The sequence below is a fragment of the Vigna unguiculata genome, chromosome 11 (genome assembly GCF_004118075.2).
Source record: "Vigna unguiculata cultivar IT97K-499-35 chromosome 11, ASM411807v1, whole genome shotgun sequence".
NCBI classification, from domain to species: domain Eukaryota; kingdom Viridiplantae; phylum Streptophyta; class Magnoliopsida; order Fabales; family Fabaceae; genus Vigna; species Vigna unguiculata.
In genome coordinates, this window is record NC_040289.1 from 33,441,310 (window position 1) to 33,468,617 (window position 27,308).

The following is a 27,308-nucleotide window of genomic DNA, read 5'->3' on the forward strand; positions in this document are numbered from 1 at the left end:
TCTTGAAGTGATAGGTTGAGGGTCTTCATAACCTTGTTCTTATAACCAAAGACAATTATTTTTGTCTGATATTTTTCAAAATTTTAATATTTTTATTCAACTAAATAAAAAATACTTAAAATAATTCATTGATTATTCATCAAAGCAAGTGTCTTATTCTGACTCGATTTTTCAGAATAAATCTTATCTTGTCCATTTATACATTATATAATGTTATACTCTTTTGTAAACCATATCGTATTGATTTAGCATGTAGCAGGCTCTTATATTCGATCATTAAGAATTTGAAGGAACCTCCAATTGGATTTAGGAATGGGAATTAGTTGACATGCTCTAAGAAGAGTGGTTATAATATAATTTTTATTTTTTTCTGAGAATTTATTTTTTATTTTTATAGTTTGAATAGTTTCGGCCTGTGGATTTGTCTACTACTTTTGAATGAATAATGAGCAAATGGAATTAAAGTATTTGGAAAGATAGCAATATGGGTCATTATCGGCGTGCTTATATATTAACCGTCCAATCTTGAAGAGATTTTAGAGGACAACTTTATTTTTTGTTCGTAGTTTAATTAATGCATACGTCTCTTTAGATTAGGTACCATTTTATAATTTATAGCAAAGTAATGTTTCTTTTGTCTTTTCTTTTTGTGTATCGGATTGAGAGTGGGGACCTGCATTAAAGTATTGAAACGAAGGAAAATGGAAGATTTCTTCTGTTTTTAAGTTCTAAAATGACCACACTTTATGTTACTAGGTTATATGATGATTCTTGCTGTGAAAGGAGCAAAAAGAAAACTAAGTTAACAGTGAATCATATAATAATAAAACGAAAATCAAATGGTGCAGTCAGAATTGGCCTAGTATTATGGCATTTTGTCATCAGAAGTTTTCTTGAGCTTATTAGAATAAAATATTAAATAATTTCTTGAAGCATAAATGTCCAGTTGAAAATGAATACCAAGCATAATTGGAACAGTAAAACATAGTTTACACACGAGGAAACTGGTATTAGGTGGCTGCAGATGGAACTATAATTTATATGTTAAATCCCAGAAAAATTATATTAAAATTCCATTCCCCATTATTCAGGAGAAAGCAATCAATAATGTGGGAGTCACGTTGTACAAGGACAAAATAGATTATACACTGTAACTTAGCTGAAGTCACAGCTTGAGAAATGAAAACACTGATATAATCTAATGTTCTATATAGATAGCAATTTCTGAGACAATGGCTAGAAACCCAGAAAAAACTAGTTAGATTCATGAGAGAAGTGATGCAATTTCATGAAATCCATGTTTGAAGCTTCCTCTATACAACTTTCAGTAAAAGAATATGGAATTGCAATAACAAGTTTCTCCACGTCTCCCGTTTACTCTAAAAATGTGTCAAAATTCGTTAACCCAATCACAAGTTTTCTCTGCAGAGAAACTCAAGCACCATCAAGATCTTGATGCCAACAAGGTTTCAGTGAATACATACAAACTCTCCTTCAGACATGATACGTGTAACGCGTAGAGTGTGAGCTATATATCCCTTCACATTAGCATATTTAAGTCTGATAGGTCGTCCATTGGAATTTCAAGGCCAATAGAATCATGGTCTTGCAAGCCATCTTCATCAAAGTTCAACCAAGAACTAAGATCATGTGCGCCACCAAATTCTTCTATTGAACTTAAATCAGGTAGTGGCAAATTCCCAAAGTCATTGGATTCCTTTATTTGAGAAGTGTCCACAGCAGATAATGTAGCCCCATCTTTGGTACCATTTTTTATTGTATCATTAGCAGGTAAACGAGCAGAATCCTTTGCTTCCATAAACCTATCATGTCCACTACCACTAATCTTTTGCTTCTTAGCTTTTGGTTTGTTCTCATTTTGGCTACTGTCCAGTGACATCCGTCCAGCTCTACCAATAGGGTTTTGCCTGCTCTGGTCCCGGCTTTGATTCCTGTCTCTCTCACTTCTCTTTCCCTTGACTCCACCATGAACAGCGCCGTCAAGATTTGATGCTCTTGAGGAAGAACCACTGACACCACCATTGACCAGCATTTCCCTCTTCTTTTCTTTGATAAACACGGACCCATTCTTAGATGATGCTTGTTCAGATGACTGAATTGAACCTTGAAAAGAATCAACCAATCCCCTGTCTGCATAATCTCTATGGCAATCATACTTCTCGGATGCACTAGAAACTGCACCTGTAGCAATAGACACAACAAAAATTGAGTGGAAAAAAATCAAGTCAACTGGTCAACACAGACAAATCTCTAACAGTCAATGGAAAGGAAGAAACAGGGTGATTGCTTATCAATGTTTTCTAAGGCCTAATATATACTAAAAAGAGTAACAACGCATCCAATGATATCAAATACAAAAGCAGAATTTTGGAATACCTGATTTTCTGGCTTCAATTTGATGGGAAATTTTGTTACATGTATTACTGGCTGTGCCAGAGACCATACAATCTGCAGGTTGAGTATCATTCTCACGTGAAGGTGGGGCAAACATTATATTTTGTAGGGTAGGTTCACTAAAGCAGTTAATCCCAGCCTCTTCGTATCTTTTACATCTTCCAAGAGTACGCTTAATAAAACCCAATGCAACTTGCTTAGACACCTTGTGAACTGCACCTTTTGAATTTTTGCTTCCACGGCTTGCCTGCAAACATTTTAAAGTGATGAACTAATTATTACAGCTAATTAAAGGACTCCACTCATTCATTAACAAAATATTCCCAATTACCAATGACCTTCGAATTCTAACCTACATTACCCACAAATCAGTCAACTGATTATCTAGGAAAGACTAAATTATATATGGAGAAATTGTCTACCGGTGAGACACGTAAATTCTCAGGCAGAAGATCATCACCATTATCATAGAAGCTAGAAAGAACTTGCGTGGAAACAAGGCAGAAATAGAATGGGGGAAGAGTAAACTATGAATCACTCCCATGTATGACTCAAAAAGATAACCAACAACACAAACTAAAAGACAGCTATCTAAAGAAGTAGAAATCCATGTTCCCAAGACAGCAGGAAACAAGACGGCATGTTCACAAATTCTAAGACCCGAACAAAGAAAGAAAATAACTTGTCCGAATCAATAGGAATTCACTCTCTACACTGAAACCAAATCTAACAAGGACCGATTTGGTGTTTAAGCATGTAGGTTTTACAAAGCCAGTCTGAGCTTCCTACAGTTAGAATATAGAAGCCAACAATATCTGCAAAGCAACCAAATATGTTGCTCTGCATGACTGTATGGCGGGTACAAGGCCAAATCACTGTTATGCTCTGCCCGGTTATCAGAGCCGAGCACATAACTGGGTTGAATTGCTTACTGATTCATAATGATACCAGCAACCACCCCAAGCAGCTTAAACTATCTAAACTTGGTCCTGGAAAACCATTTTTTTAGTTGGGGACTGATGTTTTTCATGCAGTCGAAGGTGAAGAAAAACTGTTGTACTAAATTGCAAGAGCCAAGATGGAGGAAAGTTGTCCACCATGTGTGACCGAAAGTTTTTGTTTGATTTAGAATGAAGCCTAAGACATTTGCTCGCTCTAGCTTTTGAGGTATCGGACAAGGTGTTTAAGCAAAATACACAAAATGCAGTAACAAGAACTGAACCCATTGACTCGGAAGGCTCATGTGCAGTATCGTACCACCAGATCACCAAGTTTTCTTTGAAGAAGTATATGCAAAAAATACATATACAGACATATTTTAAACTTTATTTTACTTACACTGATTCAAATAGTTCAATTAGTAACTATGGTTCAACCGGTACCCAATGCCTAGTTCTGATAAAATTGGTCCGAACTAGTGTAATTGTGTATTATATTATAAAGTACATGATTTTATGACTAGTGGGATATTTATTACAAATCTGGTAAATCTTAAATAAAATCATGTATAAAAATGGTAAGAAGATTTGTAAATCATATCTTAATAAAATACAATAAAAGGTTAATAGAGGAATATTTTGTACCAATCTCTTTCTGTAAGCCGTTTCAGTCAGATAGTCAAATGCAGATTGTTCAATCTTCCTGCACATCAAGCACAAAATCTTAATAAAAATCAATTACATCTTAAGCATAAATTCAAGAAATGGAAAGTCGTTACTCATGAATACTGGAAAACAAAAGGAAATTAGGACAAAAGCTATAAATATAATGAAATTAAAGATACAAAGAGGGATCTCAGAGGAAAAACATATTTAGCACTTACCGCCTTTCCACATCCCTCTCTTCTTGAATAGCTTTATCAATTTTGTCCAAAGTACTCTTCTTCCTTTGATTCTATTAATAAATCAAAATAAGGGATACAGATATAAGAATGGACCAAATTTAAGGTCAATGAGATAGATTTGATAAATTAATTAACGTGAAAAATTATTTCAATGTACACCTGTTCATATAGTGCTTTCTCAAGTTTCACAATATCTTGATTAATAATAGCTTCATCTTCCTCAGCTAAATCAGGCTGTCCCAAGCAAAGTAAGATTAAGGATTATAGACATAAATCTAGTAAGCTTCAAATAACTATGATAACTGTAATGACATATATGAAAAAAGGCCTACCAATATTTCAGGATATAAGCCAATGCTCTGCAACTCAAGCAGCAGTTTGTCATCCAGAGACATCAGCTGATACTGGCCATCAGGAGAAGGAAAGCTAGGAACACTTAACTCAGCATGCTGCAGTTGATCAAGATCATTTGAACATATTTCACCAGTGTGCGTGATATCTGAGAGGGAAAATTCTTCATCACCCTGCCAAACTCCAGTGCTTTGTAAAGAACTGGATGTGTTTGGGTATCTAAATGTGTTGGATGTGGTGCTCTTATCACAGGATAGTCTATCCAACACGCAGTTCTTCTGAATTTGAAGATCCACCTCTGATTCAACTTCAGAATCCATTCTATCCCGATCTTTGGGTTCAAAATCAATTTGATTACAAGAACCACAGTGAGAGTCATCACTGGCACATTGTCGGGATATATTCTTTGCATCAATTTGGTGATACGATTCTTCACATTCCTCTTCTTCAATTAAAGCACAGAGAAGTCTTTGAAATAGTGGGGTAACCTTGTCCGGTCTTTCCATGTCCTTCTTTCCACCCAAAGCATCAAACTTAGTTAAATCCTCATCACATTGACTTCTCTTTCTTTCTTCTGAATCTTGAGTGGCCTTGTTATTTATAACAACACCCTGAGGAAATACAAACTTACTATTAACCACATTCCTCCAGATGAAAATTGTGGTTTAATAGAGAAAACCTTAAATTTACAGAAGAAGATCACGACAGGAGTCCTTCATTATTGACATAATGAAAGATGTAGGATAGTTTTTTATAATGCCAAATACTTACCAAAAGATCTTGATCAATGCCAAACATATGAGATAAACTTTTATCAAATTCCACGGCAATATTGAGCTGATTAAACAACCAAAAAACAAAAAACCAGTAAGTCGGAATCTATTCACCAATTGGGAGTCAGATGGTAACTTCACATTTCAAGAAAAAACACAACATGCTTAAGACCCAGTTGCTACCTGTTGCTTCAAGTAAGATGCATCATCCAAGCTGATAGAAGCAAAAATAGACTCCATTTTATTCCAGAAAGGACCCGAACAAGCAAGGTCTACATAAAATAACCCACCAAAGTAGTGAAATATAAAATTACAAACCAAAAAGAAAAACATTTAGAAGAAGGTAAAATGGTTAAAGAAGCATACTGCTAGCATCACGAGCGGCATTTGCAGCTTTACATAACTCTTCACGATCATCATCAGATTCACCTGGAAAATCACATTACAGTGTGTGAAAACATAATGAAAAGCAAATATATATAAAAACATTTAACCGGCTACATATTAACCTGAAAACAAAATTAAACCATTTATTGAATACAGAAAAATAATTTTAATGATAGAATAAGTTATGTGTAAAATAATATATGTATAACTACAGAAAATTTCGTTATTATAGCCTCTACGCGCCTGAAAGGTTCAGTGTGATATGACATTTGTAAAAATATTTCAGTTGGGTAAAACCTACACACTAATATCACTACCACACATAAGCAAAGTGAATGAATTTAGCCAACCCTATCATAGAACAAAATTTCCCAAATAAATAAGCTTCTAAATATCAACAGTACCTCCAAAATCAGCAGAACCAATGTTCAGTTGCTTCCCTACACGAGCCACAACTTTGCGCTCTTTCTGCTTTTTTGAAGGAGGGCGACCATATTTGCTGCATTCAACAAAAAGATACAAAGACAGTTTTAGAAATGAAAGGAGAAAAGATGAACTAGATCTAAAAGTAAAGTCAACTCACATTTTACTCTTATCATTAGGCTTCATGTCCTGTACTGGCTTCATTATTGGTCCATTTTCTGCCTTCTCCCTTCCAGAAGGGAGGCCCGGCCTAACTAATGATAAATTCCTTCCATTTCTTCCATGTCTCTGCACACTATCTCCAGATTCATCATTTGATATCTTAGTCTTCCTCATTTGAAACATTGAAGACCCCGCCTTATCTGGTGCCATAGCAAAGTCACTGCCATTCACTCCTTTCTCTTTTATTTTGTTTTCCCCAGCTCCAGATTCCTCACTTTCAGATAATCCAAAGGGAGATGAAATATCATCAGGCGGTCTTTTATATTTTGGATTACTGTGGTCTACACTGCTTGGCAGTGGAAATCCATTGTTGCCAGCAGAAGAAGCTTTAACACTGAAATCGGAAGTTAGACAGCCTTCAGATGAGGCCTGAACTTCAAGATTGCGTGAGGCAGGAGAAACTACTTTAACTCTTCGTGAGCGTGAATTTTTAGGTGGTCTCTGACCAACCCACTGGGTCATTGGATGTATAGAAGAACCTATGGATGTAAAAAGGCTTTTAATTATTCGTTATACCAACCAATGAGATTTCATATTAGAATTTGAAGGCAGTTACCAACCAGGAAAAGCTGTAGATGAAGGTTGAGTGTTTGATGATTCTAGTGCACTAACTGAACCTGTCCTTGGTGCTCGAGATACCTTGTTTTTAATTATCATGTTAGGGCTGCTCGCCAGGTCCTCCTGAGTGCTAGCCCTATTTATAGAAACATAAAAATTTAATAAATTTGTAAATAGCAATCAAAACACCTAAATGTAAACAACAACCTGTGTAAAACATTATTGTGATAAATCTAAGTCTAGAATCAAACAAAATTGACAGATAAAACAACTAGGCTGTAGAAGTAGAAATAAAGACCATGTCAATATAGGTTCAAACCTGGTGTTTCCTTTAGCAACAACTCTCTGCTCAGCTATGTGCTCCCTGTGAACAGAAACACCTTGCTCACTTGTAAGCATCATGCGCACACCTGTATTAGTAAGCTCTGAAGAGCCCTCAGACTTGATTCCACCAGATCCAGACTTCAATCTACATCCAAAAAAGGGTATTAATACACAAGAGAACTACTTTTGCTTTTCTGTTCCCCAATAACAAAAGTTTCAACAAACTATTTGCCAATGATATGAAAACCTAATATTTGTTGAATCACACAGGTAAACAATATTCCAAAGAGGAAAATTAATGGACTAAAAGATTGGTGGGAGAAAAAGACCATGCAACATAATGTAGATGAACTTCTATCTAATGCTAATTGTGATAGGTTAGTCAAATGAAGAATATAAACAAACAATAAACATGTAATTCAAACTTAAAAGCATTCCTGAGTCTATCCTCTAGCAGTGAAGCTAATCAACATAATTAACCTAAATACATTCATCAATTGTGAATGTAATATACAGAGAGGTCTACGAATCATCTATCTATGACTAACAACCTCCATCTTGGATATATTCCTGCAATTGATTCATAAATTATTTCACTACCAAACATAGAACGCAAAACATGTAACTTTCCAAGTAAGGAATAAAAAAGACCTTTAAACAAGTAATTATTCAGAGAACTACTTTAGTATAAGTACTTTTCTAACCAAATTTTTTTCAATAGAAATGGGGATTATCAGAAGTGTCTGAATTAGATATCAATCCCTTTCGCAACTACAAAAAATTACACCATGAAAAAAACTGCATGTCCAAGGGATCATCCAATATATTCTCTGAACACTCACCAAACAGGAAAAAAAAAGCGTACAGAAGGAAAGGTGAGAATTATCATCAAAATCCCCAAACTGAAAGCTGTAATTTTACCAAACAAAAACAAAAATGCCCAGAGGCCCAGGCTCCGCTTCTGTTTAATAGCCAATGAAGAGAATGGAAGTAAGAAAGTTTTTTTCCCCTCCTAAACAAGTAAACAACAGGAATGCTTTAAAAACTGAACAAATAGCAACAGATTACTGAATGAACCAGATAAGTACAAGCATCAATATTGCGACACACTAAATGGATTCATTTGGAATGCTTTATTTCACACTTAACATAGTGAAATAGTCTTCATACGTAATAAGGCGTCCAAGACACTCTCCATCTACAATTTACATTTGAAAAATATATATTGCAATTGAGAATAAAGAGAAAAATAAAACTAAATACCTGAAACCCTGAGCATCATAAAGTCGCATCTTCAAATCAGTGTTTGCCTTTGGATGAGCAGTTCTTTTTACATCCCTTTCAGTAGTTGTAATTCTGTTTCCTACAGTTCCAACAGACCTCTTTTTCTTTATTTTTTGATCCAACCCTTCACCTCCAGCAAGTAATCTGCGAGTTTTCTCTTCGTTTCGAACAGAGCTACCTCCAAGTGTTTGAACCAGATTTGCATCCTTCTCTGTGACCATCCGTGACCTTCCGATAGCAGTAGACCTACTTTCCTCCTGGGAGCATTACAGAGTGTGCAAAGTAATGAAGAAAGAGTGAAAGTAAACACAAGCAGATTATTAACATAAATTAATAAATAAAAACCAAGAAGAAAACAGAGCAAAAAGTTGCCCATTTTTAAATATGACATTTGTATTATCATGTATCAACGCTTTACTTTGAGATTTAGATGACAGATTACTCAAATTATTCCATTCTAAAATGTTTAAACTAGGCTAGAAGCATCTTGAATATTTGCTTTTGGGATTAAAAAGGAGCTTCAAAATTTAAATGAGTAAATTGATGTGTATATGCATTCCTATTTGACCCTCGTAAATATTAAAGTCCATATTGTTAAAAATTATGTAACAATATACATGACAGGTCAGCAATATAGTATTTTAGAATAATAATAATAATAATAATAGCATCTTTCATTACACACAGATAAAGAATGTAATATACAACATGTACGCACCCGCACATCTGCCACTGATGTACGAATTCGCTTGTTCAGCATTGAATTTGAGGTCCTTGCTTCTGATCTCTGGGTTAGATTATCATTAGGGATTTTGTGAATCTGGTTACCAATCTTTGTCAAGTTTACTCCACTTCCCCTATCAGTAGATAAATCACTCCTTTGTCGCTTCTTTATGTTTAATGCCTCGTACTTTTCCAACTTAGACAAAGATTCCCCAAGCATTTTTGATCTATCCCTGATGAACATTACACATTTGCATTAGGACATCAACATGAACACACTGTGTAATAAAATGATTGGTAAACAATTTACATTTGAAACTAACTTCTACAGTAGACAAAGCATAATCACAAATATTGTACAAATCTTAAGGTCGTATAGAATTAAGAAAAAGGCCAAGCATACTGATATTATGTTAAAAGCCTTGACAGAATAAACTACTTTATCTAGTACTTTCTCCCACCGACCGAATGGACTAATTTTTGCGTTCGACTTTCCTCTTGTACTCAATTCCTACCATTCTCATCAATTACACCCATTACACCAACTGTAAGGTAATGAGACCATTCATTTCACAGTTGACTAAGCCGTACTAAATTCTGTTTTTCACTCAGCCATTTAAATAGAACTTTTCGGGTGTAAAAAATATGTTGGAGGAAATTGGGTAGAAAAACAATCATATACCTTGCCTTTCTGGAGGCATCCTGTACACTTTCTTTGAAGTGCTTTAGTTCCCCTGAAGCTCCAGGAGCCATGGGTTTAGGATGTGGACCTCCAAAAGATTGGTCTTCAGACGTGTTTCCAGCAGAGACACCAAGAACCCTTCTTAGCTCTCCTGTATATTTTCTATTGCCTACGGTAATTGAATCTAGTGGCAAACACTGTGGCAAGGGTGGCATATCCGAAGAAGTTATCCCGCTGCTGCTGCTACTGTTCAAGTTATTTCCAGAACTCAACATTAAGCTGTCAACCTTACTAAAGCTTAGAAGGCAGGTCAAAAGAAATACTTTCTTTTGCACTGCCAGATCAAACTGAGTCTCCCAATTCCTGCCCGAATCCTATTAATGCAGAACAGAAATATTGATTATTACCCGCTAGATAATATTTAGATAAACTTTTCCGTAAACATTGTAAGAGAAGAAAATAAGATAAAATGAATTGAATTTCCCTCATAAGTTAAAATCAACTTTGGCACTAAACTTCAATATAAGTTTCTCATTAAACTTGTCCAAAAGATGAAGATGGTTAGTTTTAATTTACCAGAAAAACCCAATTCATTTTACTTCCTTATGTTCTTCTCCTTAAGTGTACGAAGAAGCTTATCCAAACAATGCTAAAGTACATTATTATATTATAAACAAATTAATAACGAGTCCATATACAGCTCCAAATAGATTTATAGCACGAGATCGAGCAAGACAAAAGGAAAGCTGAAACAAACTACTTATGAAAACTCCTTACTGAATGATGCTCAATAGAAAAATGAGCAAGCTTCCACTAACATCAATGAAGCCATACCATCCCATTTCAACGAAGGTTGACACTCCCTAACGTACATTGCCAATTTAACGAAATCGCAACACCAAATTCCCCCGCAACGAAAAAAAACTAAATGCCCAACACCGCATAGTTCAGAAAATACTAGTAAAACCGAAAACGAATTTCCCCTCTCTAACAGTTAAAAAGAAAAAAGAAACAAAATTAGACCAAAATTTTGCAGTAAAACCGGAACGGCAACGAATAAAGAAACGAACTAGATAGTGGCAACCATCATTCAAGCAAGGGTGTAGGAAAATTCACGAAAGATCGGAATTGGGGATACGAGAGAATCAATTCGTTGGGAAAAAAAACCCTAGGTTGAATTGGGGAAATTGGGGAAAAGAGGGTTGGAGATGAATTGAAAGAGTGAATTGAAGCAACGGAAAATCGACGATCGGAAAAAATAATACCTTGAAGCGGAATTGAACAAAGTCAAGCGCAGATCAAAGTCGCAGAGTTGAGTCCCAAAAAGGTAAAGATATATTCATATATATTCATATGTATTATATTATGTAATTATGTAATTCTGTATTATATTATATATTATATAAGATATTATATAATAATTATTATATTGTGATTAAAATACACAGTGTTATATTATATACTATATACATATACGCATAAAAAAAACAGTTGTAATGTGATTAAGAACCATTATAAGACCCAAAAAAAAAAAAAACTATATTTAGGAAAATAAAAATATTACTGTGAACCAAAATAACGCGGGAGGGTACATTCTACGCCGCCTCTACCTTACGCCATTCGTATGTTTGTGGTCGTGTATCTTTATGAATTATACACTAAGTTTAATAAATACATATGAGATTATTAATTTTCGTCATAATTTGAATTACTTGACATAGTACAAAATTTTTATATTAATAATGTCTGAAAATTAAATTTCACTTTATTTAAGCTCATAAAAAAACAAAAAATAAGCATAATTTTCTTATAACAATAAAATGAAAGTTTATTTATCAATTATAATGAAAATAATTGAGAAATTATATTTAAGATTTTTATTAATTTTTATTTAATTGAATCTTTATCTTTTTAAAGACTCAATATCAAATTGACTTAATGTTATACTTTTTTTCTACTTTGAAATTTCTCTAATTTTTATTCTTCTTTCACTTCTTACCGCATTCTTTCATCTTCCAAATTTTGACATAAAATCTTCTTAACAACATTAATGTTAATTTAATGAAAGAAATTTTATTAAAATTTTAAAAAATGACTAAAAAGATAAAGAAACCAAAATAAATAAAAATTTAAGTATAAAAACAACATTACTAATTAAACATAAAACTAAATAAAAGAAACAGTATAGGAAAATGAGTATATATTTTGTAAAAGTCCTCTTTTAACAACTAGAAAAGAAAAAAAATGATATTATTTTTTACAAATAAACCAAATGGATTTAATATGATTTTGGTCCTTCATCTTTAATGATGTGTTTGAATCTGCATGAGTATGCGGATGGAAAGTGAGTTACAAACATGTTTGGTTTCACTAATTTGCGCTGATTTGAGAGGACGGATTTGCACATGAGTTGCAGATTTTAGTACTCTCTAAAAAGAAGAGAAATGCAAAGAAAGACAACTCATCACGTTAAATAACATTTTTAATTTTATTTTAATATCATTGCTTCTATTTACATTGAAGGGTAAAATGGTAATCATACAATTTACTTTACTAAAAAATATAATTTATTAAATTTTATCCACTCAAATCATATCATATTTCTCTTAATCCAAACAATCTCATATTTACCTACAAATCAATTAAAATCAACACAAATACACTCTCAAATCCACACCTCAATCCAAACAGAACATAAGTGAAAATTGAAATTATTCCATTTTCAAAACTTTCATGGCAATTCCACACTATGTTGTCACGGTTTTGAACAGTGCTAGTGGCGTTAGCCTCAAATTCTCAGTCAAAAAGCAATTTTCATGACAAAGCTTTGGACGGTGGTTTGTACCGTTGGCGCACCTATTTTAGAGAGCTTCAGTGGTCTTTGGCATTGGTTTTCACCTTGGGTGCGATCATCACAGAGGGCTCCAAGGGTCAACAGTGTTTGATGTCAACTTAAGTCTTTGGGTGCTTAATGGGTTCATGGCCCCTATAACATATTTTTGAAACTAGTAATTGGTTACTAGTAGGTTGCAATTGATTACCATAACCAAACTCGTAAAACTCGCTTTTTTTAGCTAGCATACTAGGCGCGCCATCAGTACCGCAGATAGTGCAGTGATTAGGTTTTGCTATATAGTGTTGTTTTCACTAGCTTTTATAGTTTTAATTGTTGGTATTGTTGATTTTTCAAGGGTTGTAGTAGAGGTAAGAGTTGATGTAATGCAAGGAATTCCACGGGGGAAATTTCCAATTATTGTGTTTCTTTAGAGTATGCATTATAATATTGATTCATTAATGGAGTTATCATGAAACTCTGCTAACCATTCACACTCAAGTAGAGTAGAATGTGTTAAGTGGAAAGAGTGGCAGAAAGTCCTAGTTCAGGAGTTTTACCATGGCCTAAAACTTTAGGAGGATAATCTTGTGCATGGTAGGGTGAAACTCGTTGGCAATGGCTTGCAAAGCAATAAATGTCACCACAAGTGTCTAACTCCAATGAATCTAAACTTAATGCATGTATCCGGATAATTGAGTTTAGAATTATTTGTCTTGTGTGAATTTGTAATGTCTTTATGAATGCTTGGTTTATTGTTATAACATGAATTAGTGGTATATGATATCTCTTTTGCATATTAACTTGCCCTTTATTGTGTTTGTGTTTCTTGTATTGATTTCTTCTTTTATAATAATCATTATTCATTGATGTGAACAGATGAAGAAACAAGAGTTAGTCTAGTTCAGGATGATGGAGATACAGTTGTCTAGCTTTTGGACTAGAGCCTTCTTTAGATTGATATTTTTGAAAAACTTTATGCAAGTTGTGTATATGACATGTTATATGGTCATACCTTTAGATAACTCTAATAACATTTATCTAGATAATGGATTACCTGCTTTTAAGTTTTTAAGTTCCTAATACTTTATTTTAGTAGAATTATTCTATTAAAATGGGATATTACAATAAAAATAAGGATTATTTAAGACATTTGTAAGTTAAAAGAGGTAAAGTTTAAGAATCGGGAAAAAAATATTTCAAAGCACCTATCAAGAGTATAAATTTTAAGTAATAATAAGATGGTAAGTGTATAAGGGGTAAAATTTAAAGAGGTTAAATATTTGTTATTAGTTTACTCGTTATTTGTCTTTACAATTTAATACATCACTCTCTCTATCCAAGCAATATATAAATCCAACATAATGTATTTTTAAAATAAAAAATTAAGTCAATAGTTTAATCTAGAGTGCGTGTTAGTTTGTGTAAATTTATTCACATTTAAAAAATACTAAATTTTAATAAAATTTGACAAATTTGGTGGTGAAATGTTTCTTCAATTTTAGAATATTCTTGTGTTGGTTTTTGTACTTATAGTTTTTCATCCGTTATGTTCTTTTCTTTATTATGTAATTTAAGTTTCATTTTTTATTTGATTGTTGTAATCCATGTGTCACACGCATGTCTTCTTTCTTTTTTTACCAAAATTTTTGAAAGAAGAAAAAATTGTGTTCCTTCTCTCATATTTATCTTGTTTATACTTTATATATTTTAGAATTTGATTGCATCTCATTGTAGATGAGTAGTTAAAGATTTCGATAAGAAATTCAAACAAAATAAGTTTCTATTTGTTCTATAGTTGCCTTATTCTCTTACTTTAGTAAAGTTATAATCATCAATTTTTGTGGGATCAATTGAGAGAAATAGTCATCTCAACTTATTGTAACACATTATGAAATTTTTATCACGTTCGTTTTACTATTTCAAATGCTTTTATATTAATTTAACTTGTTTTAATGTAATATCGAGAGTGTAATAGTAATATGTAGAATTCGTTCTTTGTATTACATAAAATGTAATTAATTAATTAATTAATTAATATACTTGTATGAATGAAGTATAACTCATTATTCATGTTACATATTAATTTGATAAAAAAAGATACATTGAAAAAATCGAATTAGCCAAATTCTAAATAATAGAATAAAATTAAGAAGAAAAAAAAATATACCATTTTAACAAGATTAAAATATCTGAAGGTATTATATGAATGTATAATACAATTAAAAATAATATGAATGTATGCTTATTTTCGAGAACTTATTTAGTATATGATATGATCAAATGTTTCACGTAAATAGAATAACTAAACATAAGTAATATATTTAACTATTTATGATATTACATATGGGAAGATTATCTAAATTAAATATAACTCATTTATTATTCAATATAAATATTTACATATATTAAAAAAGCTACTTTTTAAAATATATACCGTCAATATTTGTTTAAGTCCACATTTTGATCTTGAGCGTTTAATGCGGACTTAATTGGATGCGTATTTATGAAAATTTAATAATCAAATTACAATATGAAATATTATGAATCGCATAATTATTATAGTATGAAATATTATGAGTGTTGAGGATTTGTAAGGATTCTAAAAATATAAGAAATATAAAATATATGACAGATATAAGAGATATATTATAAAAGAAACTTTTTATCCTATTTTATTCATATATTCTCTCTCTCTCTATATATATATATATAGGGTCTTGTTAACCAGTGTCCTTAGGGCACTAGTTAAGGATAATTAATATAAATTGGATTCTACAAAAGTATATAGATAAATATAATATTAAATAAAATCTGACCTAATAACCATTAATGCAACTTTACTTTCTTTAAAGGACAAAAATGCACATAAATATTGTACATGTGTATTTAATATTTTATTTAATGTTCACAAATAAAAGTTAAAAATTAATTAAATAATAAAATAACTATATTTTAATGTTGTTAAAAATTAAATATAATTAAATATAAAAAAGTTTAAATTCATAGAAAAACCAACAAAAAAATAGTGTTAAACATCTAAAAATAAAAAAAAAAAAACATAAGAAAATATAAATTATCAGAAAAGCCAACAAAAAAAATTAGTGTTAAACATATAAAAATGTTACAAGAAAAAAACAATTAAAGTGTCAATTTGAGACTCAATTGAATTTTTTTTTCATTTTAGTATAGACCTTAAAAATTCCAAAGTCTTTGTTTTGTAATAGTAAGTTATTGTCTAAAAATTTAAAAGGATATTTTTGTCTTTATAAAATTTATTATATGTATTTATACTATTTTAATTACTCTGTATTTAATTATTTCAGCTTTCAATATAAAAATGATGATAGCAAAACACATTTATTATTCCTTAACCAGTGTCCTTAGGACACATGTTAGCATTCTCCACACACACACACACATAAATATATATATATATATATATATATATATATATATATATATATATATATATATATATATATATATAAAGTCACAAAATTATTGATCAAGAATTTTTTCTTTCTAAATATGAATTTATGTTAAATGTAAAATTAAATTAGTGCAGACTTAAATAAATATTTAGTATATATTTTTTATGAATTGTTATCAACATAAATACAATAGTATGCTACCAGTAAAAGAACATTTTTAAACTGTATCATATAAATTGAATAAATTATTAACTTAAAAGTGAAATATTAATACCTTTAGTTACAAATCATGGATGACCTATTAATGAATAGATTAAAACACTAAGGGTGTGTTCCTTTGTGTAGATGGATATGGGGAAGAGTGTGAAGATGGATTTGTGTAGATTTAGGTGGATGAATATTTGTATTTTTTTGAGTGGATTTAGAGAGTAAAGTGAGTGGATTTGGAGATAATTTTTATGAAAATTAGTGAAAGATTTGATTGATGTGATAGATAAAATTATATGTTAAAATAGATATATTTATTAAATTATCATAATACCCTTGTGTAAAAAAAGAGAATGATTTTATAATTTGATGTTGTAAAAATAATTATAATTAATTAATACGAATTAAAAAATATTAAAATTATATAAAATTTTAATTATTATATATATCTATATATAATTAATAATAATATTATTATTATGCATGTATTATATATATATATATATTAATAAATATGATATTAATATATATATATATATATATATATTATTAATTATAATATGTATTGTTAATTATTTATAAATAAAAAACATTTGTGAATGGTATTTTATTTTAAATAAATAAAAAATTAGTATGGAACTTGACCACCAAATTTATATTATTATATTATATAATTTATTATTTATATTATTATATTATATTATTTATTATTTATATTATTATTATTTACAGAATATTTATTAAGTTAAAATAAATTATTATATATATATATATATATATATATATATAATATAATATAATAAAGTATGTTAAGATCTTTTAAGTCATTTTCTCAAAATCTCTTCTCTTATACGGAATAACAAATTTGCATTGATTTCTGTGTTTTTTTAATTTTTTTCTTTTCGTAAACCGCACTTTCTATACTTACAAAAAATCATCTCAAATCCGTCTGTTAAAACGAACGAACAGATCCTAAAAGAATTTCATGTAAAACTTGATGATTAATATTTAATTGTCTTAAAAGAAATAATTACACTTTTAAATCTTTTTGAGCGAAGTTTACATACAATTAGAATATTAAAAATCACTCTTGTATCAGAAAATGGATTTTAAATTTTACTTTACCGATTTGAAAAACAAGATTGGTATACATTATAATTTGCGTTAGTGAGATCTCCAACTCACATTATTACAAAAATTGATTTTGTTTTAAGATACAGATCAAAAGAAACCAACCGAACCCAGATAGTTCCTTTTATCTTTTTCTCCCTTCTGAGTTATTCTATCATGAACTACTCACCAAACATTTTCTTTTCTTAGAATCATGCAACTGGTTTATTTTTACCAGTTTCTGCTATGTACTTCAGATGCACATTAATTAGTTTCAAACACCTATAGTTCTGATATTCTGTCATTAAATGCAGATTTAATAACATGTATGTACAAAGTTCAAACTGTTTATGACCAAAATCATACATAAAAGCATAATTGAATCATTACAAGTGCTTAATTATTGTTCATATTTCATCCTTCTGTGTTCCATTTCTTCAAATACCCAGACCAAATATCCTCAAGTACACTTTAAACTTCAGCAATTTGCTGTTAATTAAAAGAAAGTGCTAGCAAGTTCAAATTTTGCATTTTTAGTTAACAAAAAAACTGATGACTAGCTCCAACTTTGTGCTCCAGTCGCAGTAGACTGCATGAACAAACAACAATTTGATAGAGTAAGTGCAGAGAAATTTTATCTCTTTGGTCTATGACAGTATCACTTTCCTCCCGTCATAGTTGTATCTGTACTCTACTTTTTCATCAGAAAGTGTCAAAGTGAACTATATGGCCATAAGTTGAGATACAAATGAGTCGATATAATCCAGTTTATTTTTTGTGAATTAGAAATTTTGTAATTCGATTCAATCCATCACAAGTTGGTAGTTCAATGAATTGACTTATTTAAAGATGTTTTGTTCTCTCAATTTGTTTTATATATTTATTACAATATAATCAAAGTCGATTAACTCCATTTCTTTTATAGCACTCAAATTTTTTTTTCACTAAATATTATTATAAAGATAATAATTAAAAATAAAGTGACGACTTACTTAACTTTACAAACAACATTCTACTATCTAGAAGGGTCACTTTGCCGACCCACATAATTAAAAGTAGTAAAAAATATTATAAAAAAGTTATAAAAAATAATAAAAAATTAATAAAGAATTATTATTGGTAGATTACGGGTTAATCTCTTTCCAACCTGGTCCAAACCTGTTTAACCTATAAGTTAATCAAGTCAAGTTTGATTTGATTCCTATTTAAAAAGTCTAAACTTCTTTTACCCTAATTAAACTTGAACTCATGGTGAGACAGTTGAATTTACGGATTAAAAATCATTTTGACATCTTTAATTTTCGTCTTCCTCCACTTTCATGTTTCCTGGTGAAGCCACTAAATAAGCTGACCTTGAAAAGCATAAAAAAGAATTATAGAAAAAAATGAAGTAAACTACATATATGACATTTTTTTCACCCTTTCAATCAACGAATGTGATTTACATATTTGACATTCTTAAAAAAAAAAAGTTTATAATGTAGAGAGTTAATGCAAAATCAAGATACAAACACTCCTGATCTAGGCCTATATGAAGGATTTTGTTGTCCAAGTAAAAGTGCCTTCAGAATGGCCTCACATACCCCACTATAGTGCACAATCAAATGACCACCATCTGGAACTTCATGATACTGTATCCAAGGCAGCTTCTCTGTAACAAACCTTTGGATTTGAGAGGGCACTACCTTATCTTCATAGCCCTGCCAAATGTGAGCTGAACCTGTGTTCTCAGGGAATGGATTACTCAGCTTCAAAGGGTCAAATTCCCAGTCACCAAAGGCCACCAACCAATCATCCCTCAGAGTGTCAAAAACAACTTGTTCCCTTAATTTTTCCTGTATGTGGAAACATACATATACAATTACCTCAAAGAGGTTTTTCCATGATCTATTTTGATAAAAATCTAAAACAACACTTAGAGAAGAAGATGAAAGAGTAACATAAAATCAGTTTTTCTGGTGTGTTAGAAATCTCACATCAACTAAAAATAAGGTAAAGTTAAAGTACATAAGTCAGTGCAATACATCAATGAGAAAGTTTCACAGCGACTAGAAATAAGATCAATTCAGAGTATAAAATTGGATGCAAACCTCATCTTATAATTTAGTTTTATAAAGTTGAGTTACATTTAAAGTCCGGTAAATTTGACTTAGGAATGACCTAGTTTATAGGAGGTGTCTTATTCAACTTCTTTAAAAGCTGGTTTTACCTTATGCTAAACCAGTTTTAGTTTCAATGTATGAGAAAACTTTAGTTTAGTTTATCTTTTACCTTCTTCTCCAAGCAGAATCTATCTATATTATTCACATAGTAGAACAAGTGAAAGAAAAATGTAACTTACCTTGCTAAGCATTGGAAACCCAGGAATAGTTTCTAAGATATCTATATCTCTCTTGTTGAAGAAAGCTGGGTTTTTTTCTATGACAGAATTTGAAGGGAGCCACTTGTGAGTCACCCACCAGAGCAAAAGTCTAGGAAAATACTTTGCAAGCAACATGGCACACTTGATGAGTTTCCTCCTATAGTCCTTTTTTATCAGACTCTCAGGAAATGAAGGCCATTGATAGTTTATAACTGGGGCTATCATAGCTACACCAGCTAGCCTGCAAACAACAAAAGGGAAAATTTTGACCAGTTTGTTTGCATTTTCTCACAAATAATCACAAAAAAATGACTTTTTCTTTTCTACAGCAAACACCATGTGCTTAGAAATGTAATCTGTCATTTACTGCATTATTTGTGAAATCAAAAAGCACTTTCTGAAAACAAACATGGTTTCATAAATTTATATTCTGAGGCTTGAAATTTGCCTGTTGGGAATGTAGTTCAAACAACTCCAGGTAGCATATGACCCCATAGAAACTCCAATCACATAAAATTTTGACCCTATCTGTAACTGATCAGCCAGGTCTTCAATGTCAAGTGCTTCACTTTTCAGTGAGCGTTTGGGGTTTGGATCACTTTCTCCATACCCTGCTCTGTCATATTGCAGAATATATATACCCAGTTCATCTATCAGTTCCTGTAGAATTAGTATCTTAGTTATCATATTTTATAGGCACACACACACTGCAACTTTTATGCTTCAAAACTTAGATCTAAATCCACTCATACAACATAACATGTCCACTATTTCAAATCAACAGAAACAAGTTTTGAAAAGAGAGATTGAGGTTAGAGTACATACTTGGGGTGCCAAAAAGTTCATATCTTTGGAGCTTCCGAAGCCGTGTACAATGATGATGGAGTGTTTTGCTTGGTCTTTGGGGACACCCTTTTCTCTGTAAGCAAGGTACCTTCCATCTCTGAGTCTAACTTTTGGAGAAACTTGAACACCATCTGCAGAATCATTGGGTTTTGGAGGAGGGAGTTGAGTATCCTGGCAAAACATTCCCAGAAAACCTATGAGTAACACTTTTGCTCCTCTTGAAACCATCCCTGGAGGAGTAAAAGGTAGATCTAGAACACATTTTTTTAGTACAATGATCACATAGATGTGCTGGAACATGAAAAAAAGGTAAAAAAAAAAAGAAAAGTGAGAACATGCTTACCTGTCACAAACTGCGTATGTTTCTCTGTAACAAATTCAGGGGTTTCAAATTTTCAATCAATGATTTGTTTATAGGTGTTTGTGTTGGATCTTGTGTAGCCTTCATGCATCATTGTCGGAGATGAATGAATTTCACTGCTTAATTTTGTGCATTTTGACTTTCTTTAACCCCTTTGGTGTATTGAATGTGGTGGAGAGAACCTGAAAATTGGGATTAAAAAGTTTGAAATTTGAATGGAAAAGAAGCTGAAAGGGGAACTTTTATTTTATTATCAGAAGCTAATTTTTTTCCCTCTTCAACTAAATAACAGAAAGTATATTTTTCTGTCATTAAAATATGTCTTTGAAAACGACATATTCGGGTATTTTAATGAGTAACGCATTGGTAATCTGAAAACATTGTCTGGTTTTCCAGCAATATGTTATTTTTCTTTAGCAGTAAAAATTTATCTTTATTCTTTTTCTCCTTTTTCTTCTTTAAAAGATTTTGCTTTAAACCAGAATCAGAAGTAGTGATCATTTTTGGAAATATGTGTTACAATTAAGAATTTTGCATATGTGGGAAATTTTCCACATGTAGTAGCAGTCACCTACCATGATCCTGTGGAAATGAATCAATTCTGTCATCAAATAATTTATTTCTCTCTCTGCTATGATTTCTTAAAATATTTTTTCAGTCATTATTGAGAAATTTGTCTACTGGGAGAACCTTAAATTACCAAGATCAAATCAATTTCATGATTCATGTATGGATAAAGTATCTTCATTAGCATAAAAATAGTGATTCATTAGAATAAAAGTTTCATTTTTTTTTATCTTGTGAAACAGATGAATCTTTTATGTTGTTGAAGCTTTTGAAACATGTAAGTATTTTATTTTTTCATAATTCAAGATATTTATTATTTAAAAATATTTCTGGCCATATGAGAGGTGAAACAATAATGTGTGAATTTGGTAGGGACACTTAAATTATCAGGGTTGTATCTGAGGCATCATTGCTCCCACTCTGACATCACAGTTTTGGGGTTTATACCAAAATGTTTAGAATATTCTTTTTAAGCTATTTGGATAAATTAATGAAAACAATTTCATTGGAACATCTATCTTTTGTTTGTGTCTGTGTTCAAAATTTTTCTGGCTTTTGTTGTTGTTGTTGACGTTTTGTTGGCTGCATCCTTGCTAGTTTCCAACACTTATTTTTTCGTAGAAGTTAAGAAAACATTTGGAAAATCATTTTAATAAAGAGTTTCGAGTTCAATGGTTTACAAAACAGAGTATTTTATTTTATTTAAACAGAATTGGCTCTCACCAAATGTGTGTTTAATTAAATAAGTGTTTGTTTAGATAAATGCATCCTTCCTAATCTACGTCAATGCAAAATTATATTTTTATAATTATATATTATATCAGTTATATATTTTGTCGGTTTTATAAAAGATGATGTAGAAAGAAAATAGTGACGATTTCATACTAAAGAGAATATGTAGTATCTTGGTTCATTTGAGATTTCCTATAACATCACTTGAAAACTGAATTAATGTAAATTCTAGTAAAAATGGTTAATTATATTGGTTCTTATTATAACCGATGTAATATTGACTTAAAAAACTCTTTTCATTCGCGCAACTCAACTTTATGCAGTGTTTCTTTTATGTGATGATATTGTTTACGTGTGTTTGTGAGGATAAATTTTTGACTTCATCCATGTTCTTTTCAAGTGATATGCAGCGATTTGCGGGTGCGAATTTGTGGGATTGAGCGTTTATTTCATCTACCCATATGAGCTTATTTGAGTGTATTATGCGTAACATTACCAAATTAACCCTAATTTAAAACATGCATGAGTGAATGCACCGATGTTGGTGTGTGGTGTGGGTTGCTGTGGTGGGGGAGGAAGATGGTAGACATGGTGGACTGTGGTGGGAGAGGAAGATGGTAGATGTGGTGGAGGAAGATAGTAGTGGAGGAAGGTCGATTGAAGGGGGATGCGCACCGGTTACATAACTGGTGCGTTACAGTGTGTGTGACACTGGTTGCGTAACTTGTGCCTGTGCAAAAGGGAGAGTGACACTGGTTACGTAACTGTAACTGGTATCGAGTGTGTGTGTGTGTTTTTTTTCTAACTTTTTTTGTATAATTTTTTTTAATTTAATTGTATAACTTTTTTTACATTCATAAAAATTTAAATTTTTATATTTTAAAATTTCATATAATTTTAATATTTTTTTAATTCGTATTAATTATTTGTAATTATTTTTATAACACCATGTAATTATTTTTATGACACCAAATTACAAAATCATTCCCTTTTTTCATCAAGGGTATTTTGGCAACTTTCTAATTCTATCTATTTTTACAATTTATTTTATCTATCACATCAATCAAATCTCTCACTAACTTTCATAAAACTTATCTTTAAATACACTTATTTTACCCTCTAAATTCACTCAAAAATACACACAAATTCATCCACTTAAATCCACACAAATTCATCTTTTTCAACTTTTTTTCACATTTTATCTCCTAAATCGTTGTAGTTAGTGTTTGTTCCTTTATCTTCATTTTCATTTTTGCGTTATCCACCTTTGTGACATTGCTACAACTTTGTTGTCTTTTTGTGTTTTTTTTTGTTTTTCTCCAAGCGTCGTTGTTGCTTTACTCGTTGTTGTTACTTTACTTACTGTCAACACGTTAGAGGTGTTATCCCCTTGACACACTAGGAAACTAGGTTAGTGTTTTTTTTTTGTATTTTGAAATATTTTATAAATTATATTAAATTTAAAATAAAAAATTTAATTTTGATTAGAATTTAAAGTAAATATTAAAATTAAATGATACTACCACGTCCAATAGTCTCACCTCGCTTAAAATCGAGGTCTAAGACGATTTAAATACTCTTTCATCCTTTCACTCTCTGAGGTGACTTTTAAGGACACAACGGTTATGGAATTCGCTCCAAAGCGGACAATACCTTAGATGTAGAGTGATTGACAACAATTATATCATCGGACAATACATTGAAATTTTTGTCCTAATGGGTATGGAGTACAAGAAAATACATGTTTGTCCTAATGATTGCAATATAATTTGAAACATTGAATAAGTGTACAAGACGCGGGGTATCACAATTTAAGAGTGTGTGGCTCGTTTTGCTTATCGTTTACATCCATACTTTGAGAGTGATCTAAGGTATTTAAGACTTGGTTTTGCTAATGATGGAATGCCTTATGGTAATTTAAATAACAAGCATAGTGTGTGGCTCGTTTTGCTTATCGTTTGTAACTTGTCATATTGGATGTGTATAAAAGGAAAATACATGATGTTATCTATAATGACATCAAGGCAACCTATAAAGGATATTGATGTTTATCTAACTTCGTTGATAAAAGATTTGAGATTGTTGATGGAAGATGGAGTTTAGGTGTGTGATGCATATCGAAAAGTCAATTTTATTTTGTGAGCATTTTTATTTTGCATCATTAATGACTTTTCAGCTTTCGAAAATTTGAACTGTTATAGTTTGAAAAGACATTAAGCTTGTCCAATATGTGAAGAAAATACAAGTTACCTTAAACTGAAACAAAGGAAAAAAACATGTTACATTAGTCATTGAAAATTTTGAGACATAATCACCCATATATTGTAGAATGAAAATGACTTTCAATGGATGTCAAGGAAAAAAAAAACTACCCTGTTTGGGAGAACACAAATGAATCCTATTGTGAAGAATAGATGAAAGAAGAAATCAATAATTTTAGAACTCAGATATTGATGTAAATTAGATGTTAAACATTGACAAATTTTAATCCATGCGAAAAAGAATGTTTATGACAATGTAATTGGAATGTTACTAAATATTAGAGGGAAAGCAAAGGATGATGTAAATGCTTATAAAGATTTAATTGAGATGAATTTTCATTTCAAGTTACAACTACAAGATTATGATAAAAAAAAAATATTTATCTCTAGCATGTTATACTTTGTTAAAAAACAATAAGAGTTTTTATGGGTACTTGGGAGAAATGAAAAATGAAAGTAATACAATAATACTCTCTAAATATTAAGAATTTTATGTTAATGAAAGGATTCAAACTATTTAACTTAAAATTTTATAATTGTAATGTTCTCACGTAACAACTTTTTTCTGTGGCTATTTGTACATTTTACCTAAAAATATCAAACAAATTATCACTTATCTTTTACGTATTTTTACATGTTCTTCAATGATATTTATATAAAAATAATTAAACGTAATTATATTCATTAATTTATATTGAAGTCAATGAAATATTTATATATCTTAATAAAAAAGACAAACAATTATTTAATTAAATAACATTTAGCATCTATTTTTTATTATTTTTCATTTTTTATTGCAACAATTAATAAATTTAGCTACTCATTTTATATATTTATATATTATGTATAAGGCAATATTATGAATTTCATAATTTTTAATTGGTTGTTGTACAATTGGATCAAATTTCTCGATCATTTATTTGATTGAGAAAAATTACATTACCATAGATCTTTTCATTTCTTCCATGGAAAGACCAAGCTATTTACCATGGGTTTTAACAATTAGTAGTTCTTAACAACATATTTAACAATTAGTAGTTCTTAACAACATATATGTCCAATATTCTTCATTTCTATTAATTTATTTGTTATTTGAATAGCTTTTTCCATGGTATTACATTTACATTGTTATTTTGTTTCTATTAGGAATCTTAGTGTGAGTATAAGTTCCACATTAGTTAGAAATAAGAAAGTAGAGCACTATGTAAAGATGAATACCCATAAATTCGGTACCTTAAAGTTTTTGGTTGAAAGTAACGTCAATGTCTTATGTGATTGGACTCAGGTCTGTTCCAATCTGAAACACAATGATAGATTGATAAGAAAAGATACAGAAAATTATTAGGTATTGACTAATTGCAGTCCACACTCAGACTAAATGCCAAAATTGAAACCAAATTCATAAATACCCCAAATAATAGCATAGAGTAAAGAAAGTAAGAAAATAGAGTTAAGAACTAATAATTAAAAACTATTTTGTTTCTTTTTCTATTCACTTATTTTCTTTTGAGAAAATAAAATAAATAAATATTATTATTATATTTATTCGGAGAAAAACTAATGTTATTTACAATATCAACAAAAAGTTAACAATACTTTGTACAATTTTAATAAACAATTATTAACATCTAACTAGTCTTATGTAAGGTTTTTATATACAGGAAAATAAATTTTCTAAAAAAATATAGGGACCAAGATCTTGTAGTTTTTTTCTACAAATTACGTCAACATTTTTATTTCAATAATGTTTTAATCTTAAAAACAACTAATATAACATCGCTATTACATGTAATAACACATATATGATGATGACTTGATTTTATTATGATTTCATTTTATTTTTTAAATATCTTGGTAAGTTAAAGAATGAAAATATATTGATATCGACTTTTAAGTGTTGATGAAACGTTTGGATGTGCTAGAACATAAATCAAACATATTTTAAAAATTATGTAAAATAAACATTGTTTATATAATTTTTCTCTTCTTGATTTTCTGGAAAAAATAAAAATATAAAAAAAAAATTATATGTATTTGAGTTTTTCGAAAAAATTAATCCATTTTTTTTAATAGTTAAACTTTTAAAATTTACACTTATCATATAGCTTCTATATTGTACAACATAGAATAAGTTTTCAACAGTTCTAGTTTATTATAGAGTAATAAATATCTTAGGAGGTAGTGTTCCTTGATGTATAATTAAAAATTTATTTCAAAATTTGAATTGTGGGATATAGTAATTCTAAGAAGAATAATACCATTCTGAAATATTAAAAAAATTCAAAATATATGTTTCGAAATTAATTTTATTACATTTTCGTCTTTTATAACTTCAGTGTTTAGAAATTCAATTTTTTCTTCATTGGAACAGAATTATAAGACAATTTATGAAAAAAGGTGTTTGAACAAAACTTAATACCAAAAAAGACAATGCGAATCCATTTCGGTAATAAATTTTATTGTAGCTTCTTTCACATAAATTCTTTTACTATTTATCCTAATATAACACAATTTTTTCTACATTTATTTCTTATTAATAAAAAAATTAATTTTAACATGGATGCTATAGACATGTGGAAGAGAGTTAATCATATAAACAAATTTCTGAGT

General features: G+C 30.4%; 2 protein-coding genes across 8 annotated transcripts; both read right to left on the reverse strand.

Moving 5' to 3' along the window:
• Window positions 1–1,060: 1,060 nt before the first annotated feature.
• On the reverse strand, window positions 1,061–11,357 carry LOC114168718. Of its 3 annotated transcripts, none has more exons than XM_028053627.1 (17): window positions 11,251–11,357; window positions 9,986–10,359; window positions 9,299–9,536; window positions 8,560–8,837; window positions 7,292–7,441; window positions 6,975–7,108; window positions 6,353–6,893; window positions 6,174–6,268; window positions 5,749–5,811; window positions 5,566–5,654; window positions 5,381–5,446; window positions 4,591–5,220; window positions 4,418–4,492; window positions 4,238–4,308; window positions 3,999–4,056; window positions 2,398–2,662; window positions 1,061–2,202 (listed from the first exon to the last, which is right to left on the reverse strand). In XM_028053627.1, exons 2-17 carry the CDS (start codon window positions 10,258–10,260, stop codon window positions 1,541–1,543), a joined length of 3,690 nt encoding a protein of 1,229 aa, XP_027909428.1. In that variant the 5' UTR covers window positions 10,261–10,359; window positions 11,251–11,357; the 3' UTR covers window positions 1,061–1,540. The 3 variants fall into 3 exon arrangements, with proteins under 3 accessions (XP_027909428.1, XP_027909429.1, XP_027909430.1); XM_028053628.1 differs by lacking the exon at window positions 11,251–11,357 and adding an exon at window positions 10,763–11,206; XM_028053629.1 differs by lacking the exon at window positions 9,986–10,359 and having other exon boundaries at window positions 11,251–11,284.
• A 7,598-nt stretch (window positions 11,358–18,955) lies between these two features.
• Window positions 18,956–21,391, reverse strand: LOC114168369. 5 transcript variants are annotated; one of them, XM_028053153.1, is made up of 5 exons: window positions 21,121–21,391; window positions 20,757–21,028; window positions 20,380–20,591; window positions 19,911–20,172; window positions 18,956–19,404 (listed from the first exon to the last, which is right to left on the reverse strand). In XM_028053153.1, the coding sequence occupies exons 2-5, from the start codon at window positions 21,003–21,005 to the stop codon at window positions 19,069–19,071; spliced, it is 1,059 nt and encodes a 352-aa protein (XP_027908954.1). In that variant the 5' UTR covers window positions 21,006–21,028; window positions 21,121–21,391; the 3' UTR covers window positions 18,956–19,068. The 5 variants fall into 5 exon arrangements, with proteins under 5 accessions (XP_027908954.1, XP_027908957.1, XP_027908956.1 ...); XM_028053156.1 differs by having other exon boundaries at window positions 20,757–20,948; window positions 21,121–21,390; XM_028053155.1 differs by having other exon boundaries at window positions 20,757–20,971; window positions 21,121–21,385.
• Between the last annotated feature and the right edge of the window lie 5,917 nt (window positions 21,392–27,308).